Here is a 13,577-nt window from a genome sequence, read left to right on the forward strand (position 1 = left end):
TATATTTTTAGATTGCTATTTTTGTAACTGTTTTATCTTTTTCTCTTTTTCTTTTCTGTTTTGTTTGAAAAGGCCTTCGGGCTATTCAATAAACTATACTAACCAGTCTCTGAGGGGAGGATATTTCATAAGGCAGGGGTTGCAGCAGAAAAAGCTTATATTCTAGTTCCTGCCAGTCAACGCTCTTTGGCTGATGGGATCTGCAGCAGGCCCAATCCGTTGGATCAATTTGGATGGGTAGAAACTCTTGCGAAAAGCCGATCCCTCTTAAGTAACAAGGTCCCAAATCATGTAGGTGACATAAAGATGACAACCAGCACCTTGAATTGGACCCAGAAACATACTGGCAGCCAGTGCAACTCACAGAGTAATGAGCACCATTTATTAGCAGTGCAGCTCAATTTTATATTTCTGAATGCTCTTCAATGACAGCCCAATGTAGAGCATATTGCAGTAATCTAAGTGAGAGGTCACAAGGGCACAGGTGACAGTAAAAATAATCAAACAATTTAAGTAGTCCTTGATTTATGACCATAATTCAGACCAGAACTTCCATTGCTTAATATGCAATTGTTAAGTGAGTCATCACATAATCACACCTGAATTTATGACCTCTTCTTCCACAGTCATTAAGCAAATAATAGAGTGGTTAAGGGAATCATCTATTGACTTTGCTTATTGAAAACTGAGTGGGAAGGTCACAATTAGCAATCATGTGATCCTGGGATGCTGCAACTGTTGTAATTATATGCCATTTGCCAAATATCAGAATTGCAATCATGTGATCGCGGGGCTGCTGTGACTGTTGTAAATTACTTTTTTCAGTTTTGTCGTAACTTTGGTTGATAAATGAATGATCATAAATCAAGGATTACCTGTACAACTTTAAAAAAAAAAACCTTGCCAAACACTGGAACTAAAACCAACATTAAAAGATAATAAAACATGCTGGACTCACACACCCATGCTAACCCAGGCCTGGGGAAAGAGCCAGTCTTTCAGAACCCTCTGAATATAGTCAGGGTGTGGGCCAGATCTATCTTGGTAGGGGGAACAGTGTCCCATAGGACAGGAACTGTCCTACTTCCTAGGTCCCATCAGATGACACTGAAGGAGCTGTGACTCCAAAAGAATCTTAACCTCCTGCGCGAGCTGCACTGGCTCCCGGTGGTCTTCCGGGTGCGCTTCAAGGTTTTGTTTACCACCTTTAAAGCGCTCCATGGCTCAGGACCTGGGTACTTGCGGGACCGCCTACTACCACCAATAGCCTCCCACCAGCCAGTACGCTCCCATAGAGAGGGGCTCCTCCGGGTGCCGTCGGCCAAACAATGCTGACTGGCAGCTCCCAGGAGGAGAGCCTTCTCTGTGGGGGCACCTACTATCTGGAATGAGCTCCCCCCGGAGATACAGAGGATCCCGGATCTGCGCACCTTCCGCCGCGCTCTAAAGACCTTTTTATTTCACCAGGCGGGCCTGGCCTAATTTTCTCCCTCTTTTATAAAAGAATTTTTAATTTTTAATATTTTTTAGTATTTTATATATTCAAATTTTAAAATTGGTTTTAAATTGATTGGGGTTTTAATTTGTCTGGGCCAAAACTATTTAATTTGATTTTAATTCTGCTTTTAAATTTTGTATGTATGGATTTTATTGTTGGCTGTTCACCGCCCTGAGTCCTTCGGGAGTAGGGCGGTATAGAAATAAAATAAAATAAAATAAATTAATTAATTAATTAAAGAGTAATTCATTCAGGACTATTAATAAGCCTGTTCCTTCTGTGTTGTCTGGTAAGTCTGATATATAATTTTGTATCATCTGGATACTGATGATGCTTGAATTCAAATTTATTCAGCAAGCTCATGAAGACGTTGAAGAAAGAAGTGCTACATCAGCAACCTCAGGTTGAGGGTCTAACTGTTCCTCTAGTGAATCCAACCACAGAGAAAGGAGGGAAAGCATTGCAACATTGTACCTTCCACTCCAAATTCTCACAAGCAGGCTAGAAGGATACTCAGGTTGATGGGATTGAAAGCTATTGAAAGATCAAGAAACCCAGGACAGTTGTTCTACCACCATCACAAATTCACAAGTCAACCTGAAATGTTTTCAATGCTGTCTCCATACTATGTCTGCGCTTGAAATCTGACTGAAAGGAGTCCAGATAATCAGTTTCTTCCCTTTTTTCATCTCCCATGAAAAGAAAAGATTGGAAACATGGTTAAAATTGTCCAGGATGCCTAGGTGCTTTTTGAGGAAAGGGTGCACCACTGCCTCCTTCGATTATAACATGGATCCAGCTATCTGTTACCTCCCAAGCAGCTTTCACCAACTGGGAGTGTTGTTGCATAGTAACATGAAGATGAAAAATTTGAACAATAAATGATAGTAAGCTAAAGAGCAAGAAAAAATCAAAGGGGTAACAATGGATGTATTTTGAATTTCAGATGAGCTTTAAACAATTTAGACAAGAGGATTTGCTGCAGCACAATTATATGGCAAGTGCAGTGTACTCCGTTACAGTTCATAAATTATGCTGTGCTAGACTGGGAGGTTAAGAGATTTTATACCTAATTTGAGGACAGAGGAAAAATTGGATACTAGCTAGAATTTAAAGCCAAAAGTTGTTCATTATTTTATCAAATAATTATTTCAATCAACAACCAATTAAAACCTGCTAATAACAAAACAAATGAATTCAAAATTCTCCTTGAGAAATATGTGATAAAATTACAAGAAAGGGGTATCAAAAGCTAAATCTCCAGAGGGTAGACGATAGAATAACAAGCATTATACTAAAATGATTTAGACAGGATCGCAGCAAATGCAGCACTAATGGAGGCTGAGAAGGGAAAACAAACAATAAGGAAGGATGGCAAAATTCTTCATGCCTGTATGTCACAGTTTCACAAAGAAAGTGGGAAATGATACTGCATTATCTTCCTTGCCTAAGCACACAAGATTAAAAAGTGTGGCAACTTCCATATTTTCTAACAGGATAATGTTGTTGTGAATGAAATGCATAATAGGAAAACAATTATGCATTCTCTTACCCAGCTGCTGTAATTCAAGTAATCTGAGAGATATTATGTGGCTCCCAAGTAACCATGGCTATAACAAAAATTAAATTAAATTTAATCTGTAAACTGCCTTTGATGTATTAGAATAAAAAGGTTTTTTATTGAGGTGATTTCAAATTATTCCTGGTTGGGTTTTAAAAGATGACTGCATTTGATCTTTATTGAAATACAGAAATCAATTTATAGCTGTAGGAATACAAGGTCATAACAGACATAAAACATGGCTGTTCAATTACTCTCAAGGTGAAATAATGTTGTATACAACTTCTCTGAACTGAGAACAGGGAGGCAGAAATGATTAAGAATTGCAACTTAACGCAACAAAAATATGATGCAGTCCTTTAAAATTTCCCCCCAAATCATATTGTGTTGATATTGGTACTACTGAAGGATATACCTGTAAGAGCTGTTTCTGCTACAAAATAATTTAATTTTTTTAGTATCACCATCTTTTCTTTCTATCTGCACTATTGTTTTTAGTTATTCTTTTATTTCTATTTTTTTTATTTTCACTCCATATAATTTCATGTTTACTTTTTACTTATGTGAAAATCTTTAATAGAAATTGTGTGTGTGTGTAAACTTTAACATCACCATAAAGAGAAGAGCAACAAAAACATCAAATAGAACTGCAATGGATCAGTATGGGGACAGGTCAAGGCCCCTATTGATAAAAATGAGCTATCATAATCCTGCACAAAATGGTGGAAGAAGGGAAAACGCAATGACACGAGGATAGCTTGCCTAGAGTTAAACATACATTTACTTAGAGGAGAAACTGTTCCTAGCTCTTATAAATCTGATAGCACATCCCACTGATATTTGTATATAAATGATAACAATCCTGTAACTAAAACCTAGGAATATGTTTCATCCACAAGACAGCAAGCTATTGGAGGATATGATTGAAGATCATTTGGGGAATATCTTTTAGCGAGCTTGGTATCTAGTCAGTATGCCCAGATTACCAGTGACGGCAGTAGGAACAATGGAAGATGGGAACTTCAATAGATTATCAGAAGACCAAACTATACTTTGAATCTATGCAATAGGTCATGACCTCAACCAAAAGACTTATGCAAGAAACCAATGAAGGTGCTTTGTTATAAGAGTTATAGCCCTGAGGGAGCTAGAACCACAACAACTGCTTAATACTTCCCCTGGGAATTACTGTAGCTAGATTCATTACTTATTAGTGAGTCACACCAACTGTTATGCATGTAAAATTGTGCAGATTTGGTGTACAGGCTTCAGCTCAATATACTTGGAAATATTAAAACAATCTTAATTTCATGCTCTATATACATGCTTATATGTATATGTAGAAAATCTGTATACAATACTGATATACTGAGCAAGGCAATAGATTAAACTAGAAGGGTTTGGACAAAATATGGATAAATACTGCATATAACTTGATAAATTATATTAACCTCTTTGTACTAGGCATCTTAATAGTTGAATCTAATTAGATACTGAATGATCAAAAGAATATAAAAATACAAGAACTATGTCATATCTTTATCATAAATTCTAACCTTCCCGCAGTTAAGAAAGTTAGGTACATTCTGCTCTTGCCAATAGGCAGTGAATTACCAGTATCTAACATAATGTCAACTTCACTTAGTATCTTAATGTAACTCTAAGTATCTTTATACCAACCACAGATTTCTTCTCCTTGAAAGCCTTCTGCTCTGAATGAAAAAAAAAAGCTGCCCATGAATAAAGTTCAATCTACCAAAAATTTTCCATTTCTTGGAACTTGGAGCTCCAAGAAAAACGTGGCCTTCCTATGTCTGTAATCTAGGACACAATTACTTCAAAGAACAGATAGCACCTTGACATACTACATTCTCAAGATTAATCTTCCCCATCTTCCAAAATGCTGACTTTTTCCTGGCAAATACTGCAGAGGGTGAGAATGATCCATCCCAACAAAAGAATAGCATTTTATGAGGAGAGGAAAGATTGATAAGCACAACACAAGATTTAGAGAAAAAGATTTAGGACTCTTTGAAACACCAACATCTAATGCCAACAACCCTGTGGGTAATGGGTATACGTACATGAGAGAAAATCCAGTTTATCAATTTTATTTCCACTGATATTTAACTTCTGGCTACATGAAGAGCATATGCATAAATTAAATTAAATTAAATTAAATTGAATTAAATTAAGTATATTAATTAAAATGCATTAAGAATTCTTAACCTTAGGAAAGTTGGGTATCAGAAAGCAATGTAAACTGGCTTCTTGTGGGGTGGAATGCATTAGAAAAAAATGGCCAGCTTTCTTTTACTTCTCCCATGTTAGATTTATTTATTAAATCTAATTTAGCCTCTTCCAATTTTATGCCCTTCAGAAAATTCAGCACTCTTTTTGGTCATGCCAGCTAGGAATTCTGGAAATTGCAGTCCCAAGAATATCGAAGGGAAATACATGGAGAAAAGTTCTTCTAATCAAATAAGAAACTCATTGGGCTATTATGTAACACGTACTGTGAAGCAAGACATGGTCTGTGCATGGACACACTCTGGCTACGCTTCCAAGCTCTATTTTTCTGGCGGTTTCGGACACCATCCTCCTGGTCCATCATCTGTTCAAGCAGGGTCTGATCATCTGCATTCAGTGGTGCCACTGAAATATCCCGGACAGCTCGGAACTCACCACAGTTATTCAGATGCTCATTCTCTAATCGGAAGAAATTCCACACAAACCGCCTGAAAAGTGGAAGATAATAGCAACTAAAACAAAGATTTGAAGATATTAACATAGACTAAGACTATTGCATAAATGTATTTTATAAGGAAAATCAATTTTCCACTTCTCCCAAAAGGAATGACAAAGAAGAAAACTAAAACCAGAGAACATTTGCATTAATTTCCCAACTGACTAATCAATACATGTAAATTGAATGACAGTCTTTTTAAAAATTATTATTATTAAATTTATTTGCTACCTAGCTCACCATGTGGCTGCTCTAGGTGGCTCACAACCATAAAAAACAAAGAAATAAAAATGAAGTGTAAACAAAGTGAAAGTAAAATAATAGAATAAAATAAACAAGGGAAAAAACCCAAGAAAATACGTTGATATGACTAGCAAAAAAGTAAATAATGTAAATGTAACAGGTCAAATACTGGAGACAAAAAAAGCTCAAAATTTCAGTATAATGAGTTGATGCAAGCATATGCTAAACTTGGATACTGAAGCCTAGTCCTCTTACTCAAATATTAAATCTAGGTTTGATCCCCAACAGATAAACCCAAATTCTCAAACTGTGGTAAAATGCAAATTACACTTTCATAGGTATTTTATTGTCCCTCCTAAAAATAATATGGAATTATATTAATTAGCTTCTAACTATTTCTAATAGTTATAAAGGTAGAAGTTTCAAATCCTGAATGCTAGAAACCATATCCAAGGTCTCTTTTGATTAGCAGTTTCTGTCTGCATTTTTAAATGCTACATAATACTTTTTTTGAATGCCGCAAGCATTGTTCATCTGAGTGGGCTGATTTAGAGCTGTAGAGAGAGAATAAAATATTTTTAATTATAGGGGATAAATGCAGTCATAATTATTTGCAAATAGGCCTTCCAAAGCTCAATAACTATGCTGTTAGTGCTGTGCATCTTACCGGAAAACCTCTAGTGGTGCAAATACAGTAGCAATGATGTCACCAGCAAAAGGGTGAATTTCCATGGTAGTCAGAGAAATCTGGATAGTCCACGCAAAACGTAAAATCACATCCTCTACAATGGCACAGTAGTAATAGGCCTGTTAAACAGACAAAATAGGCAGCTGTAATATCAAGGAATAATATCCACCAAATCAACCTCCAAATAAATATATACAAATAGAGATATCCAGTTCTTCATTTTTTTAAAAAAAATTGATTTATATGCCGCCCTTTTCCAGAGACTCAGGGTGGCTTATAATGCATTAAGCAATAGCCTTCATACTTTTGTATATTTATACAAAGTCAGCTTATTGCCCCCACAAACTGGGTCCTCAATTTACCTACCTTAGAAAGGATGGAAGACTGAGTCAACCTTGAGCCTGGTGAGATTCGAACTTACAGTGATTGCAGACAGCTGGTGTTAATCACAATGCTATCAGTCTGCTGAGCCACCAGGCTCTACCTTTGCAGCAATTTTTTATGGATATAAGTTCAGTATCATTGGAGATGAGCTAAATTTCTAGCTGTCAACCAGTTGAAGGACAAACATTACACTAAATAAAGGGCAGCAACAGTTTCACTTCTGATCGTTAATCAGTTCTCTCTTTCAAAACACATTTTTAAAGATAGTATCTATCTACAATCTAGATAATGCTCAGTTTAAACAGAAATTATTACCGTGTTTCCCTGAAAATAAGACCCTGTCTTATATTTTTTTGAACCCTGAAATAAGCGCTTGGCCTTATTGCCATGCATTCAAAAGCCCAATTGGGCTTATTATCAGGGGATATCTTATTTGGGGGGAAACAGGGTAGCAGAAGCCCTCTTCAGCATGCACACTTAACAGTTGCAGTCCCTCATAAGCATTTCCAAATAAACACTGTCCGTATACACACTTTTTGTGGGTATACAATCTCTTCCCGGAGGAAAGTATTTTCACCAGCGTTCTTGTCAAAAAGACCCCAGTCCATCTTCAAGTCCCAGATAAGAGTATAGCAGGAACTAATGAAGTAGAAGACAATCCACAAATAGAAGAATACTTGGTAGTCACTGTGTTTTTGAACTATAAGAAAGAAAAACAGTAATGTTAAATGAGACTATTTAGTACATACTTCACTCTATAAAATGGAATTCAGTTAATCATGTCTCAGATTCCTTTTGGCAATGGATGGTATTTTATATAAGTAGGAACTCCTATAACACTGCATTTAAAGAAATACTAGCATATGCTTTCCACATCTATAAAAACCCTTGATTATTCACATCTGAATAACCACTTAGAATCTTATGAAAGTATAGTTGGTTAAAAGGAAGTTACCTTTACATGCTACAGAGAAGGATTACCAATGACATTCTGCACCCCACCCTACAAAGGTCATAAACACTCATCTTTGTACAGTGTAAGGATGGATGCTTATTTTTCTTTAAATGATTGAGGTTACTAAGAGTTTGAGTATAGCTCTGCAATTCAGTGTTGTGTTCAAATATTTAAACCTTGTGTTCAACAGGCTGCAGTGTGTGTGTGTGTTTAATAATAACAAGATGGTGGGGCTATATACAGTATGTGAGTATCTCATTACAACTGTGGCGCATAAGCAAGCTTGTATATTAATGAATAAGTACAGAATAGCAATGAGTACATAACAACCAATTAAAAGAGTTTAAAATTACATACAGATCATATTTTTAAGGTGACACTACTCTCCAAAAAGGAACTTTATTGCCTATCTACACATGGAGAAAGATCATGTGAATAAGTCCCAGTTTGTGGGGGCAATAAGCTGACTTTGTATAAATATACAAAAGGATGAAGGATATTGCTGAGCACATTGTAAGCTGCCCTGAGTCTTCGGAGAAGGGAGGCATATAAATCAAATTTAAAAAAAAAAAAAAGTCAAAAGGTTATTGGAAGAGTGTTCTGTGGATGGCTGAGACCAAAATAGCACTACAAAAAAAAAAAGTTATGTTTGAGAAAAGGCATTTCAGTAAAAGAACCTCATTCCATCTGTGAAATGTGGTGATGGCAGAATTGTGATTTGGACTTGCTTTACTATCTCTGGACCAGGATAGGTTGCCATCATTAATGGAACTATGTATTCTGAATTTTGCTAGCAAATTCTACAGGAAAATTTTAAGTATTTGCTTGTAAATTGAAACTAAAGAGAAAGTAGGTCACAACTGGAAAAAACACAAGTCCTATGACCAAAGTACAGTTAAAACAGAAGAAAATTAATGTTTTAAAACAACCAAGTCAAAATCCTGATATAAATTTTAAGAAAGGTTGTGAAAGGACAAAGTGGGTAATTTAAGGAAGCTCACCAACCCCCCTTAATGATGCTGATTTTTAAGGAGGAATGGGCTAAAACTCCCCCAAGCTGATGTGTAGAGTGATCATTTAATTACAGTCATTATACTGCTCAAAGGGGAAGACCAGTTAATGAAAGCAAAGGTTCACATACTTTTGCAGTATGCAAATATTTAACTTTAGATTATTTTCCTCAATAAATAAAGGAACAAGTATAATGTTTTTGACTCATTAATTTAATTAGGTTCTCTTTATTTATTTTATTTTATTTTATTTATTTATTTATTTAATCAAATTTCTATACCGCCCTACTCCCGAAGGACTCAGGGCGGTGAACAGCCAAGATAAAATACAGATAATACAAATATTAAAAATCCCTTAAAATTATTAAATATTTTGGCCGAAACACAGATTAAAACACCCAATTTATAAAATCACGAATTAAAAAATTTAAAAAATAATTTAAAAGAGGGGAGTTAGGCCAGGCCAGCTTGCTGAAATAGAAAAGTTTTGAGAGCACGGCGAAACGTGCGCAGGTCCGGGATCTTCCATATCTCTGGGGGGAGCTCGTTCCAGATGGTAGGTGCCCCCACAGAGAAAGCTCTCCCCCTGGGGGCCGCCAGTCGACACTGTTTGGCTGACGGCACCCTGAGGAGCCCCTCTCTATGGGAGCGTACTGGTCGGTGAAAGGCTATTGGTAGCAGAAGGCGGTCTCGTAGATACCCCGGTCCGATGCCATGGAGCGCTCTAAAGGTGGTAACCAAAACCTTGAAGCGCACCCGGAAGACCACCGGGAGCCAGTGCAGCTCGCGCAGGAGGGGGGTCACATGGGAACGCCACGTCGCCCCCATAACCACCCGCGCGGCCGCATTCTGGACCAGCTGGAGCCTCCGGGTGCTCCTCAAGGGGAGCCCCATTGCAGTAGTCCAAGCGGGAAGTAACGAGAGCATGAGTGACCATATTTAACGAGTCCTGATCCAGAAAAGGACGCAACTGGCGAATCAGGCGGACCTGATAAAAAGTCCCCCTGGCCACGGCCGTCATGTGCTCTTCTAAAGACAGCCGTGAGTCCAGGAGGACACCCAAGTTGCGAACCCTCTCCGTGGGGGCCAATGACTCGCCCCCAATAGTCAGTGATGGCACCAACTGACTATATCGGGATGTCGGAAACCACAGCCACTCGGTCTTGGATGGGTTGAGCCTGAGTCTGTTTCTCCCCATCCAGATCCGCACGGCCTCCAGGTACCGGGACATCACTTCAAGGGGATCATTGGGGTGGTCCGGGGTGGAGATGTACAGCTGAGTATCATCAGCGTACTGATGGTACTTCACCCCGAAACCACGGATGATCTCACCCAGCGGCTTCACATAAATGTTGAACAGAAGGGGCGAGAGGACCGACCCTTGTGGCACCCCACATACAAGGGGCCTCGGTGTCGACCTCTGCCCCCCTGTCAACACAGACTGCGACCGGTCAGAGAGAAAGGAGGAGAACCACCGTAGGACGGTGCCCCCCACCCCTAACTCCTCTAGCCGGTGCAGCATGATACCATGGTCGATGGTATCAAAAGCCGCTGAGAGGTCTAATAGGACCAGGACAGAGGAACAACCCCTGTCCCGAGCCCTCCAGAGATCATCAACCAACGCGACCAATGCCGTTTCCGTGCTGTACCCAGGCCTGAAGCCCGACTGGAACGGATCCAGATACGACGATTCATCCAGGTACTCGGGGAGCTGTCGCGCTACCACACTCTCAACAACCTTCGCAACGAAGCAAAGGTTGGAGACTGGACGATAATTTGCCAACACTGCCGGGTCCAGGGAAGGTTTCTTGAGGAGAGGCCTCACCACCGCCTCTTTCAAGGCGGCAGGGAAGACACCCTCACTCAAGGAAGCATTTATAATCCCCTGGAGCCAGCCTCATGTAACCTCCCGAGAGGCCAGCACCAACCAGGAGGGACACGGGTCCAGTAAACATGTGGCTGCGCTCAGTCTGCCCAGTATCCTGTCCACATCTTCGGGCGTCACAGAATCAAACTCTTCCCAGATAATACTCACAAGACCTGCCTCTGTCCTCCCCGCTGAATCTACCCAGTCAGAGTCCAGGTGTTCCCGAATCTGAGCAATTTTGTCATACAGATACTGTACAAAATCCTCGGCTCTACCCTCCAAGGGGTCCTCCCACGCTTCCTGGTGGAGCAGGGAGCGGGTCACCCTAAACAGGGCGGCCGGGCGATTATCTGATGATGCAATAAGAGTGGCAAAATAGTTATACTTCGCCACTTTTATCGCCACCAGGTAGGTCTTAATATGAGACCTTACCAGTGTTCGGTCAGATTCAGAATGGCTGGCCCTCCAACCACTCTCCAGGCGTCTTTTCCGGCGCTTCATCTCCCTCAGTTCCTCGGTGAACCAAGGAGCCAGGTGAGATCGACGCCGGGTCAGAGGCCGCAAAGGCACGACCCGATCCAAAGCTCCAGCGGCCGCCCTATCCCAGGCGGCCACCAGCTCCTCAGTCGAGCCGTGTGCCAGAGCCTCAGGAAATGGCCCAAGCTCCATCTGGAACCTATCAGGATCCATCAGGCACCTGGGGCTGTACCACTTCAATGGTTCTGCCTCCCTGCAGCAGGGTGCGGCGGTTCGAAGGTCAAAGCGAAGGAGGGAGTGATCTGACCATGACAAGGGCTCGATCACTATATCCCCTATCTCAAGATCACTCAACCACTGACCAGAGACAAAAACCAGGTCTAGCATATTTCTCCCCGTGTGAGTAGGGCCATGAACTAACTGGGTCAGTTCCATGGCCATCATGGAAGCCATGAACTCCCGAGCCACCTCAGACGCCTCACCAACGGATGGCAGGTTAAAATCCCCCATGACCATAAGCCTGGGGGTGTCAACCGCCACCGCGGCTATAACGTTGAGTAGCTCGGGCAGGGCTGTCGTCACGTGGCAGGGAGCCAGGTACGTAACCAGCACACCCATCTGCACCCCATGACCCCACTTCACAAGGAGGGACTCACAACCAGCCATCTGAGGAACAGTGACCTCCCTCGGACCAAGACCTTCTCTAATGACAACCGCCACCCCCCCGCCCCTCCCCTGTGTCCTCGGCTGATGGAATGCGCGGAAACTGGGTGGGCACATCTCAACGAGGGGGACCCCCCCTCCTGGCCCAACCAGGTCTCTGTAATACCCGCCAGGGCCGCTCCTCCCTCCTGAACAAGATCACAAATGAGGGGGGCTTTATTTACCACGGATCGGGCGTTGCACAGCATCAGCCGAAGGCCCAGGGCCTGAGGGTCTGTGCAACCTGGGGAAACGAGGGGAGCATTGGAGGCCGGAGCGCGCCACCGTTTGGAGCCAGCGGGCGCGCGCTCCCACAACCTGATGTGGCCCCCTGCTCCCGCCATATCTGCCCCTCCCACCCACAGTACTGATGTAATGTCCATCCACAACACAAGCTCTAACTCTTTAGCTACTTTTAGAACCTGTGTGGAAAACAGACCACATTTAGATCATTATGTTACAGAAATATTAATAAAGTGTTCAAAAACGTTTACTACTGTAACTACACATGAATTCTGGTTTGTTTTTTTCCCTGTACTCTTAAGAAAAATCACCGAGTGCCAGCATAGTGAAAGAGCTGGGATTAGGATCAGAGAGCTCCAGATTCTAGTCCAGTCTCAATACTTTAAATTACTTTGTATCTGATACTATCCCTTAGGGAATTCACCTCAGGGGTTGCTGCTATACAGAAAAAAAAATGAAGAGGGAGTTTTATGTGTGCTGCTTTAAACTCTAGTGAAAAGATGAGTAATCTAATAAAATATGCAAATAAATAGCTATGGTTTACAGTTCTAGCAGGCTAGGAATGAAGTAAAGCTCCTTTTTTGTGCATAATACTAAGTAAATGACAAGCACCATCTGGGTTTGTTCAGCAATTTCTACTGGTAGGAAATACTAACTGGAATAGTTCAGCAGTACACATGACACTCAACTCATCCACACATAAACCAGAATTCCAGAAAATTATGTCTTATTATAATGTGCTAATACAATGAATGCTTTTACCTTTAATGTTTAATCAAGGAAGCTTTTTTTGTCTAAATTAAGAACATTTTTCAACTAAGTACGGTATATTTCATAAATATCAAACTGTCCCATTCTGTCAAGAAATAGCATTTTTAAAAGGTTTTCATTTATAGTAGTTAAATAATTAATAATAATTAAAGAGACCTTGAGGTGGTTGGATAGCTGATCAAATCGGTGTGCTTTTTATAAACACATTTTTAAAAATATGAATGTGTTTGACATGTTTATTTTTTAATAATTTTTTGCTGCACACTGCCCAGACTCACTTCTTATGAGATGGGCAGCTACATAAATTTGATAAAATACATTTTCTTTTGTTCTTTCATTTTATGGAGTAAGGTTGGGTCAAGGAAAAAATAACCCCAAAAGAGCAACATTGGAAACAACAAAAGGAAAACAAAACATAGATAATCTCATAAA

At 40.4% G+C, this 13,577-nt stretch overlaps 1 protein-coding gene across 1 annotated transcript in view; it reads right to left on the minus strand.

The window, feature by feature from the left end:
• Positions 1-13,577, minus strand: part of XPR1 (xenotropic and polytropic retrovirus receptor 1) — a 119,170-nt gene that overhangs the window by 10,275 nt on the left and 95,318 nt on the right. Inside the window, exons 12-14 of the mRNA XM_034409682.3 lie at positions 7,654-7,820; positions 6,716-6,855; positions 5,576-5,797 (exon numbers count right to left, since the gene is read on the minus strand). Coding sequence (XP_034265573.1) covers positions 5,576-5,797; positions 6,716-6,855; positions 7,654-7,820 — 529 coding nt within the window. The remainder of the gene's footprint in view (positions 1-5,575; positions 5,798-6,715; positions 6,856-7,653; positions 7,821-13,577) is intronic.

This window comes from Pantherophis guttatus, chromosome 3, assembly GCF_059756535.1.
Source record: "Pantherophis guttatus breed Tessera chromosome 3, ASM5975653v1, whole genome shotgun sequence".
In the NCBI taxonomy this organism is placed as follows: Eukaryota; Metazoa; Chordata; class Lepidosauria; order Squamata; family Colubridae; genus Pantherophis; species Pantherophis guttatus.